Source organism: Jaculus jaculus, chromosome 2 (assembly GCF_020740685.1).
Source record: "Jaculus jaculus isolate mJacJac1 chromosome 2, mJacJac1.mat.Y.cur, whole genome shotgun sequence".
NCBI classification, from domain to species: Eukaryota; Metazoa; Chordata; class Mammalia; order Rodentia; family Dipodidae; genus Jaculus; species Jaculus jaculus.
Window position 1 is genome coordinate 528,642 of NC_059103.1, and position 23,682 is coordinate 552,323.

Consider the following 23,682-nt stretch of genomic DNA (forward strand, 5'->3'; position numbering starts at 1 on the left):
TGTTTAATAAGTGGACTTCCTATTTTAGAATACTTTTTAGGATTTGCAAATTATTGTGATGATTGTTAATAAAGTTTTCTCTGCACCCCATAGCTTCTCCTTTAACATTAGCTATACTACTTCCCTGCTAAGCAGGGTCCTCGCTCCACGTCAACTTTTCAATGTTTACTTGGTGGCACAGTGGAGAGACAAATGCTGATGGAGCTTTCTTTGCTGTAACCTGTGCTGCTTTAGCCCCTTCCCCATGCTTGCTGGTTTCAGGTCTGATCCAATGACTTGTAGGTTTTTTTTTTTTTTTCCAAGAAATTCCTCAATTTCCCCTTTACTCTAACCCTTTAACACCTTGCTTAAAGTAGCTCTCTCAAAAGAAACGAGTTTTGCTTATATTTATTCAGAAGTCAGCAAGAATTGGGCATGGTGGCACATATCCGAACGCCCAGCACTCCTGAGGTAGCAGGATCTTGAGTTCCAGGGCACGCTGAGCTATATATATAGTAAGACCCGTCTCAACAAAACTAAGCAGCTGCAGGCTGGAATGACAGCTCAGTGGTTAAAGGCCCTTGCTTGCAAAGCATGCTAGTCTGGGTTTGATTCCCAAGCCACTCACATAAGCCAGACATAGTAAGTGGTGCAAGCGTCTGACTTTAGTTTGTAGTGGCAGGAGGCCCTTGGTGTGCCTATGCGCATATGCATGTACATACACATAAACTCAACAAGAAGATCAGGTCAGAGGTTTGCATTTATTTTTGCTCCTTAACTCTGATTTGTTTTCCTGTGGATAGATTTAATTCATTTATCTTCTGAGATGATTATCATATCTAGTTTGCCCAATGCCAGGCTTTGGGGATTAAAGGTCATTTCTCTTTTAGTGTGAATTTTTGTGTGTGCACATGCGCACTGCTACAGGACAACCACAAGTGTCATTCCTCTTTTTGACATAGTCTCATTTGATCCTCTGTCTCCACTGCCTCAACAGTGGGAGTTCAGGCCTGTGCCACCGCATCTGGGATTTTATGTGAGTGCTTGAAACATGGAATCAAACTTGGGTTGATCTGCTTCGAGGCAAGCACTTTACTGACAGCTATTGCTCTGGCCCTAAAAGTCGTTTCTTTTCTGAAAGATTTAATTTTATTCTGGCCAACCTTAGGAGGATATTCCTAGTTTAAGAAATTAATTTTAAGCAGTTATAAAAAGAATAAAATACCAACTTGACCAGGTGTGTGACACATGCCTTTAATCCCAGCACTCATGAGGCAGAGGTAAGAGGATCCCCATGAGTTTGAGGCCAGCCTGGGACTACAGCAAGACCTTACCTTGAAGAACCAATAAATTAACTAAATAAATAAGTATCCAAAGGACTCATCTCATTTCCTTAGAAGTACATGCTCAACCATGTTTATTGCTGCTCAATTTATAATAGCTGGGAAATGGAACCAGCCTAGATGTCCCTCAACAGATGAGTGGATAATGAAGATGTGGTACATTTATACAATGGAGTTCTACTCAGCGGTAAAGAAAAATGAAGTTATGAAATTTGCAGAAAAATGGATGGACCTGGAAAGTATTATACTAAGTCAGGTAACCCAGGCCCAGAAAGCCAAGCGCCACATGTTCTCTCTCATATGTGGATCCTAGCTACAGATGACTGGGCTTCTGCGTGAGAATGAAAATACTTAGTAGCAGAGGCCAGTAAGTTGAAAAGGAGACATACAGGGTGGAGAAAGGAAGGGAGGAGGCTACTTAATAGGTTGATATTGTATATATGTAATTACAATGATTGTTATGGGGAGGTAATATGATGGAGAATGGAATTTCAAACGGGAAAGTGTGGGGGTGGGGAGGGAGGGAATTACCATGGGATATATTTTATAATCATGAAAAATGTTAATAAAAATTAAAAAAAGTAAAAAAAAAAAATAAGTAAAACAACTCCAGTAATCTTAGTTCACTTTGGTTAAAAGTCAAACCCTCAGGCGTGGACAGTGTGGGCAGTGCCCCAAGGACAATCGGCTTTGTGTTTGCTGCTGTCTGCATCCTCGCTTAGATCAGACTTGGTATGTGCTCTGGGAAGCAGCCGCTTTTTAATGTACTGCCTGAGCCAGCTGCTTAGTCTTAAGCCCCAGCGTTCTGATCAATAAAAGGAATGTAGCAACAGGACTGTCTCGTGGAACTGAGATGTGGAGCACATGTGGACATAGCATTGTTACATTGTAAGCATTCAGTACATTGTAGCTGAGGAGAAGTGAGTGGTGCCTTTAAGTTTTCCCATAACAGAATATGCAAACTGCACAGCACATTCCATTGATAGGTTTCATTGAGTATTTTTGGCAGGTGCATGGATGGGTCAGATGGTTGTCTGGGAGACAGTCTGCTCCCCTGAGTGGTGTTGGAAGCTCGAGTTGCAAACTGCTAGCTGTAAAATTACCCTGAGCTTTTCAGGAGATGGGATACTAGTCATTGGGGAATGAATTGTTGGAATTAATAAACAGTGTTATTCATGTGGCATATAAATTAGGGATATTTGAAAGGTATGTAAGGTTTGCTGGGTGTGGTAGCCTTTATTCTCAGTACTTGGGAGGCTGAAGTAGGAGGATCACCCTAAGTTTGAGGTCAGTGTAGACTACAGCATTAGCCTGGGCTAGAGTGAGACCTTGCCTCAAAAAAAATAAATGTAAGTTAGTCATTAAAAAAAAAAAAAATCAGGGCCAGGTATGGTGGTACACGCCTTTAATCCCATCACTTGGGAGGCAGAGGTAGGAGGATGGTTGTGAGTTTGAGGCCAGCCGGGGGACTACAGAGTGAGTTCCAGGTCAGCCTGGACTAGAGTGAGACCCTAACTTGGGGAAAATACAAAAGAAAGCCACACAGAGAGACAGCACTAAATAACTGATCTTTTTACTTTGCGGTTATAGCAGTCAGACAACACTTTCTCTAATGAAACCTGGATTTGTCTCTGGTTCAAAGCAAGGAACTGAACTGTGTTTCCACTTATAAAAAGTGACTTCACCCTTGCTGCCACTGTTTTGTTGCATGTTTGGGACATTCCCCATTATGTTTACCGAGGAGGAGGAGGAGGAGGAGGAGGAGGAGGAGGAGGAGGAGGAGGAGGAGAGGGAGGGAGGGAGGGAGGGAGGGAGGGAGGGAGGGAGGGAGGGAGGGAGGGAGAAAAGGGGGAAAGGAAGAAGGAGAAAGGAGAAAGAACAAGCAGGAAGGGAGGGAGCGAGCCCGGAGGTGGAAACTGTGCTGTAGCTAAGGGGTAGTGATGCTTGGAAAGAAATCAAAGAAGAAAAACAGTAGCTATAAAAATTACTTTCTGTTTTTAAATTTTTATTTATTTGAGAGAGAGAGAGAATGGTATACAAGGGGGCCTCCAGCCACTCCATCTGAACTCCAGATGCCACCCCACCAAAAAAAAAAGAAAAGAAATCACTTTCTGTCTTCACCCATGAAGGGGCCTTTCTGCTTCAGTGACTGAGATCTTGTGGGCCAGGTTCAAGGGGTTAGAAAGATTTTAGAATTTAGGGAGTGGAGAAGTAGTTCAGTGGGAGAGTACCTACCTAGAACCAACCCTTCAGCAAAGGGTTGGAGGCATGGCTTAATGACAGTGCCCATTCCTAGAATCCATAAGTCCCTGCTTCCATCCCAACACTACAAAACAGTAAAACTCAGAAATTAAGAATATAACTCTAGCAGGGAAAGGCACTTGTTTGCAAAGCCTGCCATCTTGGGTTCAATTCACAAGCATCCTCATAAGCCTGATACAAAAAGTAGTCCAGGCATCTGGCATTGTTTTGCAGAGGCAAGAGACCCTGGTGTATCCCCTCCCCCACACAAATAATTTAAAAAGAATGTAGTTTAAGGATAGATTTTCTTGAAGTGCAGTGCCCTAATAAACTCTTGGAGAGAATCTTTCAAGATGTAAAAATGACTGTGCATTCATGGGAATTTGTTGGAATAAAGAGATCCAGTTGTCCTCGGGACTTCATTACTTCCTTTGATGCATCTGTCATCACCCTCATTGTAATAGTACCTCTGGTTTGAACTACAGAACGTGGCTTTCTAGTGCCACATGGGCCAACAGTGCTGCTGTAGGAAATAAATGTCAGCTTCTTCGGAAGCATTGGCTTTCCAGGTGTCAGGGTGTAGGCTGCCACCCTCCATTCTCTGGTTCTGTGGAGGATGGGCCAGGAACCAGAAATGCCACAGTGGAGGGTCCCACAATGAAGTAAATGCTTCATTCATTTACTCAGCCAATCAAACAGCTGTTGATTTATACCAGGCCCTGCTGTGTCATGGTAAGGGACGTAATGGCTCAAAGACAGTCTCTGCCCTCTGGGGGCTTACATTCCAGCGGGTCTCTGCCCTCTGGGGGCTTACATTCCAGCGGGTAGTGAGACCGTTACAGAAAGTCAGGTTAGTACCTACTTAATCTGTATAGCAAGTATTCTAAAGTTGCCTCTATCTGCCAAGTGCTGTGCCAGCCTATGGAGGAACAGTAGAGAATAATAGACAAAGCCTTTGTTCCAGGAGAACTGGATGGTCAGCAGATGACAAGGAAGGAGGCCGTCTAATTTCATCCTCTGCTAAGAGTCACTGCCATAGCGTGGAGATGCCCAGATTAGGCAGGCCCACCTGCTGTCTGAGTCCTTTCGAATCTGAGTTCTTGGTGATGAGGATGGAACCCAGGGCCTAGCAAATGCTAGACAAGGGTACTGCCACTGAGCTGCACCCAAGCCTCCCTTCCTGACACCCACAAAGGCAGACAGAGGGCACTGCCCTGTGCATGGGCTTTCCTCATCCTGTAAGAGTGAGTAGAAACTAACGTAAATGGAAGTATTTTCTAGTTTGTGCACAATCTCACAAGTGGCATGGGGAAGGGATGTGGGGACAGGCAGGAGTGGGCATGTCACTCAGCACCTAGTAGAGTGGAGCTGGGTCTTGGTTCCTGGGGGGCAGATTTGCTGCAGCAGCCCCACCTGTCCCTGCAGAGCCTCATTATGTGCTGATCTCTGTCATAGTACCGGTGTCAGCAGTCCCATGACTTTGCTGTTTATTTGGTGAGTGGAAAACGATGAGTCATAGCCTCTGGATGTGTAGCAAGGAGGGGATCTAGAAACCCACCTCAGCATTGTCTGCTTATCAGATCCTCCACCTGCAAAGCTACCAGAAATGACTGTTGTCACCTAGAGGTGTTTGAACGGCGGACGTGTGTGTGTGAGTGGGTGAGTGTGTGTGTGTTGTATGTAGGAGCTCATGGAGAAGGGCACTGCACATTCATGTCCACAGCAACTTACTGGAAAGGGGTTTAGGCACACACAGGTCGGCTGTGTTACTTAAACATTGACATTTGAGTCTGTTGCTATAAATGCAATGTGATTTTTTTTCAGCTCCTACTAGGAAATTGAAGGTCTCTTAACTTTCATTAGACTGACAGATCAGGGGCTTTGCCATGGTGGCCATAAACAAGACAGGGTCATGAAGCCAATTCGTAAGCCTCAATGCCTTCAGAGTGCTGGGATATTGCTAGTGTGTGCCACCATACCTGGAATAAAAGGATTTATTTTTCCCCCTCAGGAAAGTTAAGGAAAGCGAGTTTCAGGCCTGAAAGTTGCATGAAGTAGACCGCTGCCGCACACGTTGGTAGGTCTCTTAGGTGCTGAGTCATGCTTTCTTTCCTTCCCTCCCTCAGCCTTTTTTTTTTTCCTTGTTAGGACTGGGTTCATGTTAGCCTATCTGGCTTCAAACTTGATATGCAGGTGAGGATGATCTTGAATTTCTGATCTTTTTTTGTGGAGCCACAGGTGTGTGCTGCCACACCCAGTTTATGTAGTGTCAGTGACTGAACCCAGGCCTTCAAGAGTGCTAGTAGGGACTCTACCAGTGAGCTATGTCCCCAGATCCCTATATATATTTTTTTAATTTGTGTTTATTTATTTATTTGAGAGTGACAGACAGAACGAAAGAGGCAGATAGAGAGAGAGAGAGAGAATAGGTTTGCCAGGGCCTGTAGCCACTGCAGACGAACTCCAGATGTGTGCAACCCCTTGTGCATCTGGCTAATGTGGGTCCTGGGGAATCGAGCCTCAAACCGGGGTCCTTAGGCTTCACAGGCAAGCATTTAACACTAAGCCATCTCTCCAGCCCTCCCTATATTTTCTAAAAAAGATTTTTAAAAGTGCCAGGTGTGGTGGTGCACACCTTTAATCCCAGCACTCGGGAGGCAGAGGTAGGAGGGTCACTGTAAGTTCAAGGCCACCCTGAAACTACATAGTGAATTCCAGGTCAGCTTGGGCTAGAGGGAGACCCTACCTCGAAAAACAAAAACAAAACAAAAAGATTTTTAAAAACATGATTTGGATATTTTAGACAATTGCAATAGAAGATTTCTGTTTTCATCCCCTGGCTTAGGGTTTTTTTTTTTATTTTTTGTTTATTTTCATTAAAAGTGACAGAGAGAGAGAGGCAGATAGAGAGAGAGAATGGGCACACCAGGGCCTCCAGCCACTGCAAATGAACTCCAGATGTGTGCGCCCCCTTGTGCTTCTGGCTAACATGGGTCCTGGGGAATCGAGCCTGGAACCGGGGTCCTTAGGCTTCACAGGCAAGCACTTAACCACTACTGGCTTAGTTTTATGTCTACATCATCACATATAATGTGTCCAGTGCCACATTCCCCGGGGGAGGGGAAGCTGATATTTGTCTCAGAAACAACTAGCTGGGGTGACTAAGCTGTGGAAACTTACCAAGTGGTTAAACCATGTTTTTTCAACAGGGTCTCAAACCAGGATGCCTGAACTCTTGATCCTCCTGCCTCTGCCTCCTGAGTGCCGGGGTGATAGGCTTGAGACACTGCTCCTCACTCAGCTGTGTGGTCCTGAAAGTCAGTATGACTAAGGGAGAGGCTAGGTAATTGGTGGTAAGAACAGTAATTCGCAGATCAGCCAAAACATTTATGTCATGTTAATATTGCCAAGTCTATGTTAGAACTGCCACCATGTTTGTTACCTTATTTAATTAAAGCATGTTTTAAGAAGAAAAAAGTAGGGAGGGCATAACGTCAGAATGAGGCATAGTTGTTTAAAATACACTAGTGCAGTGTTCTGAAAACCCCACTGCAGTCTGTGTGATTTCTTTGGAACCCTGATGACAGTGTTCCACTGAGTGGGGCTTGGGAATCACAGCACGGCAGGTGGAATAGTGAGACTGAACACCTGATTGGTACTGGGAGCCAGAACAAAGAATAGTGGGAGATAAAAGTGACACTGGAGGGCTGGAGAAATAGCTTAGCAATTAAGGCACTTGCCTACACAGCCTAATGACTTGCGTTGAACTCTCCACATCCCATGTTGTGGTCACATGTCTGGAGTTCAACTGCATTGGCTGGAGGAGGCCCTGGCACACCAACTCTCTCCTCTCTCTCTTGCTCTCTTGCATTAAAAAAAAAAAGAAAGAAAGAAACCTTAAACCAAGGAGAAGCTTAGATTTGCAACAGAATATAATAAGGAAGTATTAGACTCTGTCCATGATGGTGAAAGTGGTATTTCCCAGCATGATGCTAATACAGTGGGGTAGGCCTGTAATCCCAGGTCTCTGGAGGCTGAGGCAGGAGGATGGAAAATTTAAGACCAGTCTCTGGGCTACATGGTTCCAGGTCAGCCTGGGCTGCTTAGTAAGGCTGTTTCAAAACAACAACAATAATGAAGAGCCAACTAGGCAAAGTAACACATGTCTTTAGTTCCAGCTTCTCATGAAGGCAAGACAAGAGCATCACCATATAGGGAGATCCTGTCTTGAAAGAAAAACAAAAAAAGAAGAGAGGGAGGGAGGAAAGAAGGTAGGAAGAGAAAGAGAGAGTGCTGGCCATTGGGTTGTAAAAGCTTCAATTAGGAATGGCACTGTTGTGAGCAGGTGATGCTTAGGATAAGAGGCATATCAAGGCAGGCATGGTGGTACACGCCTTTAATCCCAGCACTGGGAGGCAGAGGTAGGAGGACCGCCATGAGTTCAGTGCCTACCTGAGACTCCATAGTGATTTCCAGGTCAGCCTGGGCTAGAGTGAGACCCTACCTCGAAAAACCAAAAACAAAATCCAAATGACGATGACAACAATAACAAAAAAAGAGTGGTGGGGCTGGGCAGAAGGCTCAGGGTTAAAGGTGCTCGCTTCCAAAGCCTGCAGGTCCAGCCGTGATTCCCTAGTACCCACGTAAAGTCAGACTCAACCAAAACAAGTGCACATATGTCTGGAGTTCCTCTGCAGTAGCAACAGGCCCTGGTGTGCCCAACCTTTCTTTCTCTTTCTTTCATAAATAAATAAAAATAATTTTAAATAAATTTTTAAAAAATGACTGGCCGATCTAGATAAACTGGAAAGCATTGACTGTCATCATTGCACTGGAGAGGACAGAGGTAACTCATGTTCACTAACTTATTTAAGTAAGAGAAACTCTATTCCTCTAGGGTAGATTCAGAATGACCCCAAGTAAACTTTATATAGAATTGAGGCAAGGTTTTCTTTGTGCTGACATTACTAAGACCTTCATTTTATGATGTAACCAAATTCCACTGGAATGAACATTAAATTAAAACATTGCTAGCATGTAAATAGGAATAAAGATGAGTATTTTTGAGCTGTGAGATCAGAATTACTCCATTCAGAAGCCATCTAGCTCCAGCCCCTCAGAAAACTGGGTCCAATGCTGGTAGGGTTAGAGCGTCACTGGTCCAGAGTTAGGCAGTGAGAAGACATTACAGAATTTCTGATTTATTATTTTTTGAAAGGTTGGTCATCAGCTGCTAAAAAAGTATTGGTGTATTTTAGAGTTATATATATTTTTTTCTCTTTACACATTCCTAATACCTGTAGGTCTAACTTTTGTAATTAGAGAACCACACTAGCAGATGTCATAAAGGATTGTGATCTGTCGATAAGACAGATCGAAGTGGAAGGGCAGGATGTAAAGATCACAGTGACAAGGAACTGCCGCTGCTTACCAGGCAGGAGCCGCAGAGATCACCTGGGAGTTCTGTGCACGGCTGTGAGCCTGGACGGCCAACAGCACAGGTTAGAAGACCCACGGGACCAAAGAGGGAAAGGAGAGTCTAGGTAGCTGCGTGAGAGAGAGATTGGATCAGTCATTGCAGACAAAGAAATTCCCAGGCCTGAATGGTGTCACTGGTGAAGCCTACTAGTGTCAAGACTGAGTCTTCACAAATGTCAAAAGGGGTAGGGGAGGGAGGAAGGAACACTTCTCAGCTTCTTTTATGAGGCCAGTAGCATCACAGGCAAACTACAGACCAACATCTTTATGAATATCAATGTAAAGTTCCTTAAGGAGCTGGGAAGATGGTTCAGCAGTTAAAGGAAAGCCTGCCAGCTTGGGTTCAATTCCCAAGTTGCCCACATAATCTGGGCACAAAAGAGTGACACAAGTGTCTGGCATTCATTTGCAGTGGCAAGAGGCCCTGCATAGGCATGCACATATATGTCTGATAAATATTACCAGGTGAAAGCTCAGAACTCAGTTGTTTCTCTGTACACTCTTTGTTTTTTCTTGATAAGATCTCAGTGTGGCCCAGACTGGCCTCGAACTCGTGGCCTACCTCTGCCCAGCTGTATATTCTTTTTTTAAAAAAAATTATTTATTTATTTATTTGAGATCAACAGACAGAGAGAGAAAGAGGCAGAGAGAGAGAGCCACTACAAATGATCTCCAGACATGTACGCCCCCTTGTACATCTGGCTAACATGGGTCCTGGGGAATCGAGCTTCGAACCGGGGCCCTTAGGCTTCACAAGCAAACGCTTGATCACTGAGCCATCTCTCCAGCCCCTGTGCACTCTTTTAAAAAAGATATTATTTATTTATTTGCTAAGAGGGAGGGAGAACAAATAGGTACCCAGGGCCTCCTTCCACTGCACATGTACCCCAGATGTGCCACTTTGTGCATCTAGCTTTATATGGGTACTAGGGAATCGAACCCAGGCCAATCCTGGCCAGCAGGCATTGCAAGCAAGTACCTTTAACTGCTTAGCCATCTCTCCAGCCTCTCTGTACACGTTTTTGTTTTGTTATGTCGTGGTTTTTCATTTGTTCAAGGTAGGGTCCTATTGTACCCCATGCTGACCTGGAAATCACTATGTAGTCTCAAGCTGTCCTCAGACTCAGCACTCCTCCTATCTCTGCCTCTTGAGTGCTGAAATTAAAGGCATGCGCCACCACACCCAGCATCTGTACACTTTTAATGCACAATCTGAAATGAACTTAAGAGGAGTTCTGTTTACAATAATATCAAAAAGAATTTTAAAAGACGACAAGGGGCAGACCTCTTACCCCCACCTGGGCTCTTTAACCCCCTGCTCTCCACTTGGCAGGGTTCCTTGTGCTTTCTTTCCCTTCTCTCCAACTCTCCTGACATTTCTTTCAGTCCTACTAGTAAGCTCTCAGACCATGCGGGTGTGTCTTTCTTCCTTCTCTGGATTTTGTACTTCCCTAGATAAATATAATAATTTAACTAAAAAAGAAGTAAATTCACTAACAGTGTAAAATGGATATGCCAAAAAGAAAAACTACAAAGGGTAGAATTTCCAAAAGACCTAAACAAATGTAAGGGCACACTGATAGAGACATAAAATGGCACCAATGCTGCGGCAAATGTTGGCCGTTCTTGAAAATGTTAAGTATGCAGTTACCTCATTGCCCCAAGTAACTCCCGTCTCAAATTTATAACGAAGAGAAAGCGGTATCTGCACAACATCTTGTACACGATTATTTACAAGAAGTAGAAGGCGTCCACATATCCTAAAGCTGATGAGTAGGAAAACAAATGCCATCAGTCCATATGATGTTACTCAGCCATGGAAAGAAATTCTGACTCATGCCACACTGGTAGCGGACGTTGAGAACTGCAGGTGAAAGAAGCTGGGTGCTGTGGTACTTCGTCTTCCAGCCATGACACAGCCATGGCCATGGTGGAATCAGAGCCGCTGTGGTACCCTGCATGAGATTAGCCCATGTACACTCCCGCCTGGAGTAGCAGAGGGTCCACCAGACTCTAGACTTGCTTGAGACGCCCTGGGGTGCTGTTCCGTGGCCACCCCTCTGCTGTCCATGCTTCTGTAGGTAACCCCTCCCCCATGCTGCTGTCAGTAACCTCAGTCAAACTCGGATTCATCAAGTGAGACTTGAATAGAATCATTTCTGTTGTCTGTTCTTGGCACCCTGCCTGGGCCAAACAGAGATGTGTTCGTGTCTCATCTTCCCAGGAAAAGTTAACACAGCACCAAGTCATAAGAGAGCACACGGCCCTCATTCCATTCAGATGAGACATTCAGAATCAGGCAAATTCTCAGAGACACGAAGTAGACTAAAGGTTGCCTAGGACTGGAGAATTTGAGACTAAATGAGGGGTGACTGATAATAGGCAAAATATTTCTTTTGAGGATAACTTAAATGTTTTAAAAGTGATTATAGTAATAGTTCAACCCCACAAGCACATGAGAAACCATGAGAGAGTCTAAGTGGATGCATTCTATGGTAGAAGAGTTACTTCACTAAAGCTGCTATATAAAAACTAAGTGAGGACAAAAGAGATGTCTCAGTGGTTCAAAGCTCTTGCTTGCAAAACCTAATTCCCCAGTACTCACATAAAGCTGGATGCACAATGTGGCACATGTGTCTGGAGTTTGTTTGCAATGGCTAGAAGCCCTGGTGTGCCCATACACACACACACACACACACACACACACACACACACACACACACACACACACAGTCTCTCTCTCTTCCTCTGCCTCTTTGTCTTTCTCTTTCTTTCTTAAATAAATATTTTTCAACTACTTTTGTTATTTATTTATTAGAAAGAGAGAAAGAGGCAGGGAAGGGATGGAGAGAATGGGCACACCAGGGCTTCTAGCCACTGCAAACCAACTGCAGATGCATGTACCACCTTGTGCATCTGGCTTACTAGGGAATCAAACCTGGGTCCTTAGGCTTTGCTGACAGTTGCCTTAACTGTCAAGCCATCTCTCCATCCCTAAATAAAATAGTTTTTAAGAACTAGGTATTCAAAACAGTAATTTATGTGAGCATATTTTACAATGTAAATCCATAATTAAACATATTCTTAAAAGTAGCACAGTATATGAAGTGCAGAACAGAAGAGGAAAGTACATTGTGCATTTCCCCTCAACACAGCACCTCTGATGATGAGCAGCTCTCGTGACAGATGTTCTTTTTCTTCTGTGGTGTGTGTGGTATCTGCACATGTGTGCGGTTGTGAGTGCCCTGTGTGTGTGCGCGCCGAGGTCAGCGTCACAAGGGGTTACAGATGTGCACTGCATGCCTGGCGTGATGACATTTCTTAATAGTAACTGATAGGTTCCCAGTTTCTGTCAGACTGGCTGACCAGTGATCCCTAACGAGTCTCCTGTCTGCCCCACAGCACTAGAGTTACAGGCACATGTGGTCATGACCAATTTTTTATGTGGAGGCTGGGGATCAAATGCAGGTCCTCATGTTGATGTGTCAGGTGTTCCTTCATACCTGCCAAGCCATCCCCCCAACCACTAACTCATGATCCTCCTGACTCAGCATCACAAGGGGTTGCAGATGTGCACTGCATGTCTGGCGTAATGACATTTCTTAATAGTAACTGATAGGACCTCATTGATAAAATAGCAAGATGATCAGTGCCTTTTCCTGTATACCAATGCTGTGCTACCTTCCTAACATACATTTTGTCATTTATTCTCACAACCTAATAGCACCGTGTTTTCTACTTCTCTCCTCCTGCCTTCTGCTCTCTTAACATACAAGACAGTCATGTTTACAGACTGAGACTTGACATGGAGCTCGGTGGTGGAGCATGTGCTCCACGTGTACAAGGCCTTGGGTTCTACCCAGAGAGCGCACATGCACAGAGTGTTATTGGAATATTGGGAATGCATAGCGCCTTTCGTTGGTGGTGATGGAAAATTTTTAGGTGTTTGTCTAAATTGTTTTTCATGTGTGACCTTACTTAGTTTAAGAGTGGGATGATAGTTCCCTCCCCTTGTGTTTAACATTTAAAGTTTGAGCTACAGCATTTTAGATTTATTATAGCTGATCCCCAGTTTGAGGAAAACTACTTTTTAGATTGTTCCTGGGTGGGTTTTTTTTTTTTTTAATGTTTAATGGACACTAAATTTGAAAGATATCATTGACAAAGGTGGTTTTTTGGCATTCCCCCCATTGCAAATACAGACTATAGTAGAAATTTGATCTATTAGTGCTACTAACCCTAGTATTTTCTGTTTGTTTTCAGTATTATGTGCCAAGAACCTTGCAAAGAAAGACTTCTTTAGTAAGTAAACACACAATTCTGTTCTTTTTTTTATGAGAAAGAGAGAGAAAGAGAATTGGTGCACCAGGGCCTCTAGCCACTGCAGTTGAGCTCCAGACACGTGTGCCACCTTGTGCACTTGTGACACCTTGTGCGCCTGGCTTGCACGAGTTCTAGGGAGTCAAACCTGGGTCCTTTGGCTTTGCAGACAAGTGCCTTAACTGCTAAGCCGTCTCTCCAGCCTACAATTCTGTTCTTGTGTAATGTTACTTATGTTTTCCTAAAGTCTTAATAAATAAACAGAAACTGGTGTAGTCTTCTAAGTCCTGGAATAGAAATGTGGGACTCACAAACCTCTCCCAGCTGACTACAACACAGGGCTCCCTACCTCGAAGGCACAGAATTCTAACACACCAAAAACACTGCTTCATTCCAGCCACACCATATTTTCTGACTCTCTACCCATTGTAGTATACAGTCTCCTGTGGCTGGAGTAGTCTCTGCTAAAATACAAAGGAGACATTTTTTTCTGTAAAATATCTTGGCTGACTAAAGTTGTTAATCCAATTTTATAGATTAAATCCCATTTTAAAATCCCTATAGGGGCTGGGTGTAGTGGAGCATGCCTTTAATCCTAGCACTCCAGAGGCAGAGGTAGGATTCTGTGAGTTCAAGGCCACCCTGAGAAGGGCTAGAGCAAGATCCTACCTCAAAAAACAAACAAAATCCCTACAGGGTGGAGAAATGGCTCAGCAGTTAAAGTGCTTGCTTTCAGAGCTAATGACCTGAGTTGAATTCCCCAGTATCCACATGGAGTCAGGATGCACAAAGTAACACATGTACCTGCAGTCTGTTTTCAGAGGCTGGAGGCCCTGATGTGCCCATTTTCTCTTGCTTGCAAATAAATAAATAATTAATTTTAAAACTCAAGAAAAGAAAAAAATTAAAAAAAAAAAAAACCCTACAGTGCAAGGAATTGTAAGCCCAGTGACTTCTTTCCTAAAGGAAGGCCTCACTGCATGTATTATATGTCAGAGCCTCACCTCTGGGAGAGTGCTCCAGTGTTGAAGCCTTCACACTTCCTGCTGTCCCGGGAGTGTTGCCTAGAGCTTAAGTGACATTATTCACACTTTAAAGATGAAGAAACTTGGGCTCAGAGGCTTGATCAAGTGGCCAGAAAGCTCTACAGTGGTGGCTTACAGCCCAGTCTGTCTCCAAATCCTCAACCTCACCACTGGTCTGATATCATTAACCTGTCTGGTTCACACACTAGCATCCAAGAACTTGACTGGATTAAGACTTGGGGAATCCTCACTTCAAGGGGGGTGGGTGCAGCCAGAGATTTCTGGGCACTCTATTTGATTTGCCCCTTTGATGGTCATCAGGATGGAAATTTGAACTTGAGCCTGACGATCAGTGTGCAGATGTACTGCTTGTCTCTTAAGAAGCTAAGTATCAATAGCACTCTCCCGACTGAAACTGGCCCTCAGCCAGAGAATGAATGGCTCTGGGCATCTTCTTAACTGGATGGTTTTATAGCTCCTTCTGGCCCAGAAGATGCCACCCGGTAGGCCTCATGTGGATGTGGCTGTCTTCTCTCCTCCAGGACTCCCTGACCCCTTCGCTAAGATTGTCGTGGATGGCTCTGGGCAGTGCCATTCAACCGACACTGTGAAAAACACGTTGGACCCTAAGTGGAACCAGCACTATGACCTGTGAGTTGTACCTCCTGTGAGCATCCGGGGCTACAAAAGTGGGTGTCAAGCGTTAATGAGAAGCACTGAAGGAAGGAAGAGAGAAGGGGGGAGGGGAAGGAAAGAGACTGCCTGTTTTACTGATGACCAGACAATGGCCAAATGAAGGCATATTTATGTACTTGAGGGTCTGTTTTCTATATTTTTATACACTTTTTTAGAGTTTGGCTCTTATAGAGTTATATTAATCCCCTGGTCATTTTAGCGGGGTGTGTGTGGGGGGGAACAGGCTCTAATTCCTGGACCCATTATACTATGGCTTTTCAATCAAATCTTAAACCTAGTTGTTTTTACTTAAGTATTATTCTTGCTTGTGAAACTTGCCCTCTCAAATTCATTTCTCCCACGCCCTCATAAAGCCACACACAAAGTGATGCATGCATCTGTGATCCCAACGTGCTGCAATGGGAAGTAGACCCAGCAAAGTCCAAAGCTCTCAGGCCAGCTAGTCTGACACATTTATAGTCTGGCAATTCACTGCAGCAGCAAGAGACCCTGTCTCCAAGAAGGTAGAGCACAGGCACCTCAAAGTTGTCCTGTGACCTCCACATGTGCTCACACACACACACACACACGTAAATAAATTTAATACATTTCCTTTAGGTGAAAATTCAATTTTGCATGTTTGGACATGTGTGTGCCCACAAACATTGGAGAGTTTTGTATATTCATCAAAGGTGGATTGTACTCTAAGGATAACAACTTTATATGCATCCTTGCTTTTTCATTATCCTACTAAGAAATTTTCATCAAAGTCTTGATTTCTTTAATCAATACAAAATATATTCTGTACATTTGGGTGGGATTTCTAGAAATAGTTACATTTCGAGATTTCACTTCAGTTAAAATGAGGGTTCAGAAATAGCTTAGAATGTGGTTGTCATTTCTTGTTTTGAAAGTTCTTGCCATGGCTGATTTGGCCTGAGATCAACTGGGGGGTGTTTGTACACTTTGTATGGATCTGTCCTTTGCTGCACTCTAGTACTCTTCATTAAGTATAAGGTGGGAACCTACACAGGAGTGCTGGAATGCTATAAACCTCTTTTACAAGATTGTTATTATAAGCTGGACCTGGTGCCACAGGCCTGTAATTCCAGCCACTTGGGAGGCTAAGGCAGGAGGATCACAAGTTCAAGGCCTCCCTGACCTACAGAGTGAGTATAAATCCAGCCTGAGTAATATAGTGAGACCTTATGTCAAAATAAAATGTAAAAAAGTGAGAGTGGGAATATATTTCAACAGTAGAGTGCTTACCTAGAATCCCCAGTGAGGGACTGGTGATGTGGTTCAACAGTAGAGAGCTTACCTAGAATCCTCCAGTGAGGGGCTAGGGCTCAGAGTGGTTGAAGGTTTGTCTAGTTTGTATGAAGTCCTGATTATGATGTGATTATAAGTCAGAAATACAATTAAAAATGAGTTTGCCAGCCAGGCATGGTGATGCACATCTTTAATCCCAGCACTCTGAAGGCTGAGAGGTAGGAGGATTACCCATGAGTTTGAGGCTAGCCTGGGATACAGAGTGAGTTCTAGGTCAGCCTGGGCTAGAGTGAAACCCTATCTTGAAAAATAACAACAACAGAAACATGAGTTTGCATGCTTTTTGCAGATACGTTGGGAAAACTGACTCGATAACCATCAGTGTGTGGAACCACAAGAAAATCCATAAGAAACAGGGAGCTGGCTTCCTGGGCTGTGTGCGGCTGCTCTCCAATGCCATCAGCAGATTGAAAGACACTGGCTGTAAGCACCAAACACTTTCTTGCCTTTTACTGCAACTGGAGTAAGCTCTGGGGCCATCTTTCTGTCTGCCTGCCTATCTGTCTGTCTGTCTGTCAGTGCTAAATACAGAATTCCTGCCTTCCTCCCTAGTTTACTTCCTTGGCTTAAGTTTTGAATTGTTTGTTTGCAGACCAGCGTTTGGATCTATGCAAACTAAATCCCTCAGATACTGATGCAGTTCGTGGCCAAATAGTGGGTAAGAACTTTCTCATCTGTGTAAAAGATACTTTTACAGAATTAACATTTGACTCCTTGTCACTGAGGAGCATGTGTAGCACTAACAGAGGGGACTCACCTTGAAAGACCAACCACATGCCATCTTTTCAGTACTAAGCCTTTCCTCCTGGTGATTTTAGTATGGAATCCAGTTGCCTTATCCTGAGTTACTGTGACTCCAGTAGAGATTTAGGGTTATAATTTTAAGTGGCATCCTAATGTTCATTAATGAATAATTATTTGTCATATTATCCAAGGGTAGATAATAAGAATGGTGGCCACATATGCCAGTGTTAGGACATTGCTTCTTTGGGAAGGCCCATCCTTTGTGTAAAAAGCAACATTAATTTGTAACAAAATCCATGTGCTGTCATTATTTATAGTCAGGTGATTCCCTTGTGTAGACCAAAAGCCTGCTACCCAGCGTTGACTCAAACATTCCTGTGCAGTTATTTAAAAAGCTTGTCCTTTCCCACCTTATTTCTGACAGTGTGTTAGAGGCCAGCAGATGCTGGCTGTGCACTCCAGGGAGCCCATGGGCAGCAGCTCCACACTGTTTCTTGGTGGCTCAGGTCTCTCAGGTACTTGCCCTCAGCCAGTGAGCAAAGTGTGTCCACCCTGAAAGCAAACATGATGAGGAAGTTCCCGCACGCTGCATTTCCACTTGTGACAACTTCTTTTCTTTGTGGAAGGATGTTCCAGGGTCAAAACCCAAATACTGAAAACCATTTAGGCTGATCTTCACTCTGCAGATATCGATCACGCTCTCTGTATCCTCACTAAACATAAGCCACAGTCTTAAGACAGAAGGTAACAGAGAAACTAAATGCTCACTCCTTTTCTGCTCCCCGGTTTCAAGGACGATGCCAAGTGGTACGTGGTGTGTACAGCTGCTGGAGCGAAATGCCTCTTGTTGAGAGCATAGCGATATGGGTGCATATGCAAATGGACTTGCCTTTGTTAAGATAGTGGACATAAGTTATAAAGTTGCACGGCTCACTGTACTACAGGTGTGTAGTGGCAGGTTTTTAATGTCCACTGTTCTTTTCTCTTGTAGTCAGTTTACAGACCCGAGACAGAATAGGCAGTGGAGGGTCGGTGGTGGACTGCAGAGGACTGCTAGAAAATGAAGGGTGCGTATACCCAGTGCCAGCTGTGTTCTTTCGGACTGCAGGAACTAACTTCTTACCGTACGTCACCGTGGGGGAACCATGGCCGAGGATACTTGTTTATAAAGAAAGCTGTGACTTCTCTGGGGAGTGTGCCCAAGAGATTCAGAATCCAATTAAACAAGGTTCCCACTGTTCAAAGTTACAACAACCTAACCAGGTGTCACAGTGCATGCCTATAATCCCAGCAATTGATGGAGGGGGAGGCGAAGGCAGGAAGATCAGAAGTTCCAAGCTAGCCTGAGTACAGAGTGACACCCTGTCTCAAACAAAACAAACAAACCAAACTCTGAGAGACATAGCTACTAAAAATATGTAGGCTATGTTTTGATCATGGTTCAGGAGGACAACTGGAGAAATTTGTTTTATGATGTTTACAAAATTAATTTTCATTTTTAAAGCCACAGTGTATTAGTTACTTTTCTTGTTGCTGTGATTTTATCCTGACCAAAGCAACTTAAGGGAGAATTTGGTTTACAGGATGTTAAAAACTTTTATTTATTTATTTATTTATTTAAGAGAGATTGAGAATATGAGCACACCAAGGCCTCTTGCTACTGCAAACAAATTCCAGATGCATGTTCCATTTTGTGCATCTGGCTCCACATTGGCACTTGGGGTTTTGAACCCAGGCCAGCAGGCTCTGCAAGCAAGTGCCTTCTTAATCACCAAGCCATCTCTCCAGTTCCAAGAATTAGGCTTACAGTTTTAGGTTACAGCCCATCGTGGTGGGGAAGCTGTGGCGGCAGAGCTGCTCACATTGTATCTGTAGTCAGGAAGCAGGCAGTGGTGAATGCCTTGCTCAGCTAGGTCCCTCCTGTTCATACAGCCCAGGCACACAGCACATGCCCACATTAAACAACCTCAGATAACCTAGTCTAGAAAATCCCACACAGACATGCCAAAGATTCATTTTCATGCTGATTCTACATCCTGTCAGGTTGACAATCAGAGATTAATCGTCGTATGCAATAATGGAAAACTCCTCACCTTTTAGAGGTCTGTGCTAAAATATTTAAGGATAAAGTGGTAAAATGTTAGATTGGTTTGACAATAACCCAATGGTGGGGAGGAGCAGGAGAGGAGCCTGGTGACAGTCACTGTGACTGGTTGATGGGGTGGGTATGTATTGAAATTTTGCAATGTAAAAATCTCTAAAAAGTACTTGCTTATACCATTAAGGTAAATCATCTTGAAATTGCTCAGAGGGTAAAGATTTATGTTTTAAAAGTACTTAAGTTGAGCTGGAGAAGTGGCTTAGTGGTTAAGGTGCTTGCCTGCAAAGCCAAAGGACCATGGTTCGATTTCCCGGGACCCACATAAGGCAGCCGCACAAGGTGACACAAGTATCTGGAGTTTGTTTGCAGCAGTTGGAGGCCCTGGCTTGCCTATTATCTCTCCTCTCTGCTTCTTTCTCAAATAAATAAATAAAAATAAAAATAAAGTACTTAAGCCTAAATTATAATATAAATGTAACCAGAAATTCCACTATTGAGTAAACTAACAAGGAAAATGGAGATTTGGATTTGTTTTAAAATCAGGACAAATCTCAAGAGTTCTTTCTAGTACAAGGTTGTGGGTTTTTTTGTTTTGTTTTGTTTTGTTTTTTTCCCAGTCATACAGCTAGACACTTGGCCCCAGTGGCACTTTAAGTGTGGCTCTTTTCAGCCACTTATTCCTCTTGAGCGCTTCTTTCATTGGTGCATGATGAGTTTTATAAAACTCAGAATAGTCAGTTAAAGGAAGATGGAATAAATAGATGTGGGATCTGAAGGTTCAAGTCTTGTGACACTCCCACAGCATTCCCACACCTGCTGTTCCCTGTCCCTTCCAGAACAGTGTATGAAGACTCAGGGCCAGGAAGGCCACTCAGCTGCCTCATGGAGGAGCCAGCCCCTTACACAGATGGCACTGGTGCTGCTGCAGGTGGTGGGAACTGTCGCTTTGTGGAGTCTCCAGGTCAAGATCAGAGACTTCAGGCACGACTCCGAAATCCTGAGGTCCGAGGGTCATTACAGACGCCCCAGAACCGACCGCATGGCCACCAGTCACCGGAGCTGCCTGAAGGCTATGGTAAGGGATGCACCCTTTCTGCCCAGTGGCACCTGGCTGTCTCTGAGAAATTGTATCTGAAACTTTTTCAGTGGCCTGCACACTGCTGCTTCCCACGCTGAGCCTGCCAAGGCTCAGTTATGGCTCTGGCTGCCCAAAGATGACTAACAGAAAGTTGTAACTCTGACCAGCAAATGGTCCAGCTGGTCCAGTTTCAGTGTGGAGAGGATGTGAAAATGTTAGGCCCATTAATACCAGAGAGAACTAAGGCACTGTGAACTGGATGAGGGAATTTGCAGCAGTCTGTGATTTGAGTGTGGAAGACATCAAGAGATGGGGGTGAGAAGAGTCATGTGACTACCACAGAGAGAAGACCCAAAGTGAAGGGAATGTAATTTACATTGGCAGAGATGGTAGGGGGAAAGGTCTGTGTCAGGATAACAGGATGTCTCCTCAGGGGTGGCTCAGTGAGGGAAGGACAAGCAGAAAGGAATTCCTCCCAGCTGTGGGTCCAGGGCTGGGCCTTCCAGCCATAGCCTTGTAGATCCTTTTCTTCATGATCATGAAGAATGTTGAAGTTGGGCATGGTAGCACATGCCTTTATCTAAATCCCAGTACTAAGGAGGCAGAGGTAGGTAGGATTGCTATGAGTTCAAGGCCAGCCTAGTACTGCAGAGTAAGTGCCAGGTTGGCCTGGGCTACAGGGAAAACTTGCCTCAGGGGAAAAAATAAAAAGAATGTTGAAAGAGGTTCGAGAGATGACTAGGTCCATAAGGAAAGTGCTCACTGTATAAGCATGAGGGCCAGAGTTCTGGGCAGTGCGTACTTATAATCCAGCCCTGGGGAAGCAGAGCCAGGATCCCTAGGCCTTGTTGCTGAGCTAGTCTAGCCAAACCAGAGAGTTCCAGGATCAGTAAGAGCTCTGTCTCAAAAAAAAAAAAAAAGGTGGAGGACTGGAGAGATGGCTTAGTAGTTAAGGGCTTGCCTGTGAAGCCCAAGGACCCCAGTTTGAGGCTCGATTTCCCAGTACCCATGTAAGCTAGGTACACGAGGTGGCACATGCATCTGGAGTTCATTTTCAGTGGCTGGAGGCCCAGATACACCCATTTTCTCTCTTGCTATCCCTCTCCCCCCCCCCCCGCCCGCTTTACCTCTTTCTCTCTGTCGCTCTCAAACAAATAAATAAAAAAGGTGGAGAGCAACTGAGGAAGACACTCAACATTGACCTCTCTGGCCTCCAGATACCTGCACACACATGTACACCTACATGTGTGAATAAACATGTATGCACACACATACACACAAAATGTCAAAAGCAGCTCTACACAATGGTGCATGCCTATAATCCTAGCATAGAGGAGGCTGAGGCAGAGGGTCATGAATTTGAGGCCAGCTTTGATTACCTCACAACACACTCTTCCCACCCCCCACAAAAAGTTCAAAGAAAGCATGAAATCTTCAAAGATGGCTAGAGTTGGGGGCAGGGGCGGGGGTGTGGAACTGAGTCATGTAACAAAATCCCCTCATCTCTGTAGAACAAAGGACAACAATACAAGGACAAGTTTACTTCTTGCACACGCAGACTGGAGTGAGCACGTGGCACGACCCTAGGATACCCAGGTAGGCCTCCACAGTGTGGAATGGCAGTCCCCAAAGTATTGAGTGAAGTGAGATGCCTCCTGGGAGTTGTTGGGGTGGCGTGTGACTGGGGGATGTTTGAACATGGTCATCACGAGTTGCTGATAATTGAAGTTGGTTACATGGCCGTTCACTATGGCCTTTCTCTGTGTTTTTTAAATGCATAAAGTTTTCCATAATTATAAGTTAAAAAGGAAAGATAAAGACTCTGTTACCCTTTCTCTCTTCTACTTTACTGCCCCTCTTGCCTCAGTCCCTTGGGGACCATTCCGGGGGGAGATGAAGCTTTTCTATACGAATTCCTTCTACAAGGCCATACATCTGAGCCCAGGTCAGAGAGACCCCCGCCCCACCCCGTGTCAGAGTTAAGTTTCTTTCTTTCTTTGCTGTTTTCCTCTTCCTTTCTTTTAGAATAGCATTACTACCTAATAAGAGTTTTGGTAATGCTCATTTCCTTTTTATTCGTAATTTGTTTCATCTGAGAACAAACTTCCTGTCTTTGGTTTTCTAAGTCTATGTTGAATGGATGATTAAGGATCTATCAGTAGGTGGGAGTATTCCATGCACATGGATGCAGTATCCCTCAGGACCCACCGGAAGAACTAACAGGCACTTGTGTTAATTACTGAAATATCTCGATCAGTGATGCTGGGCTCCCATCTGCCCATGGATCACAGAGAAGAGTCAGTCAGGGCCCAGCAGTGAAACCACTTGCTTAATAAGACCAACTTGAACAAGGCTCACGTTGGCCTGGGCCCCCATGCAAGTTGCGTGTTTTTGAATGCATGCAGTGTGCTGTCCTCAGTCTGGAAAACTGGGGCCCTTGAAAGCTTTGCAATGACCTTTCCCACCTTGAGCATTTGATTGGATTTGTGAATCCAGATAGCTTCTGATGGCAGTCAGAGGTTCCTTCTAGTCTGACAGGCCCTGTTCCTTATGATGGGCACACCCTTCAAAAGTTCCATTATCACCCTTTGGATGTCACTGCTCTTCGCAGCAGAGGCCTGGATTCAATGGGGTTGGCGTAAGTAGCTGTGTGACTTGGCCTCAACAGAGCGGGGACATAGGCATTTGCTAGGGAACCCCTGGTGGCAGCTAGAGCTGAGGCTTCAGTCTTACCCCTCACTTCTCAGTGGATAACCTTCTCTGTGCCTTCCATTTTGGTAGAGACCTTAACAGTGTGAATTGTGACGAACTTGGACCGCTGCCTCCAGGCTGGGAAGTCAGAAGTACAGTGTCGGGGAGAATCTATTTTGTAGATCATAATAATCGAACCACGCAGTTTACAGACCCAAGGTTACACCACATCATGAAGTAAGACCTTGAAAGATCTTTACTTACCTCTTCTATTCATAATCAGATATTTCTGTGTACTAATGTTCTTCTTAATTTATCTGCTGTATTGTTTATTTGACAGCAAGCATGAGCAAAAGAAAAGAAATATTTGGACAGTTGCATATTTTAAATTCTTACAAATTTTGTATGACCATTACTGAGGCCATGTGCTATTGTTGCCTTTTCTAACCTGCAGCCTGACTACCATGTCTGCAGAAAGCACAGCTCTCACTTCCAAGGGAATAAGCAGCAGTTTATTCTGGAGCCACATATGAGTGGCCATGGCCTAGGAACACAGCTTTAGGCTACCCCAAATGCCATCCATGTTTCAATGTGGTAACAGTCTCATGAGGCTTTTTAAAAAATATTTTTGCTTATTTTTATTTATTTAAGAGCGACCAACAGAGAGAGAAAGAG

The 23,682-nt window shown here is 44.3% G+C and overlaps 1 protein-coding gene across 5 annotated transcripts in view; it reads left to right on the forward strand.

Moving 5' to 3' along the window:
* Window positions 1-23,682, forward strand: part of Smurf1 (SMAD specific E3 ubiquitin protein ligase 1) — a 129,003-nt gene that overhangs the window by 84,204 nt on the left and 21,117 nt on the right. For 3 of the 5 annotated variants that reach the window (XM_045143437.1, XM_045143438.1, XM_045143441.1), the window contains exons 2-10: window positions 13,305-13,343; window positions 14,929-15,037; window positions 16,683-16,816; window positions 16,986-17,051; window positions 18,129-18,204; window positions 20,075-20,313; window positions 21,828-21,912; window positions 22,184-22,261; window positions 23,098-23,244. In XM_045143437.1, coding sequence (XP_044999372.1) covers window positions 13,305-13,343; window positions 14,929-15,037; window positions 16,683-16,816; window positions 16,986-17,051; window positions 18,129-18,204; window positions 20,075-20,313; window positions 21,828-21,912; window positions 22,184-22,261; window positions 23,098-23,244 — 973 coding nt within the window. The remainder of the gene's footprint in view (window positions 1-13,304; window positions 13,344-14,928; window positions 15,038-16,682; window positions 16,817-16,985; window positions 17,052-18,128; window positions 18,205-20,074; window positions 20,314-21,827; window positions 21,913-22,183; window positions 22,262-23,097; window positions 23,245-23,682) is intronic. The other 2 variants (XM_045143439.1, XM_045143440.1) reach the window with 1 other exon arrangement.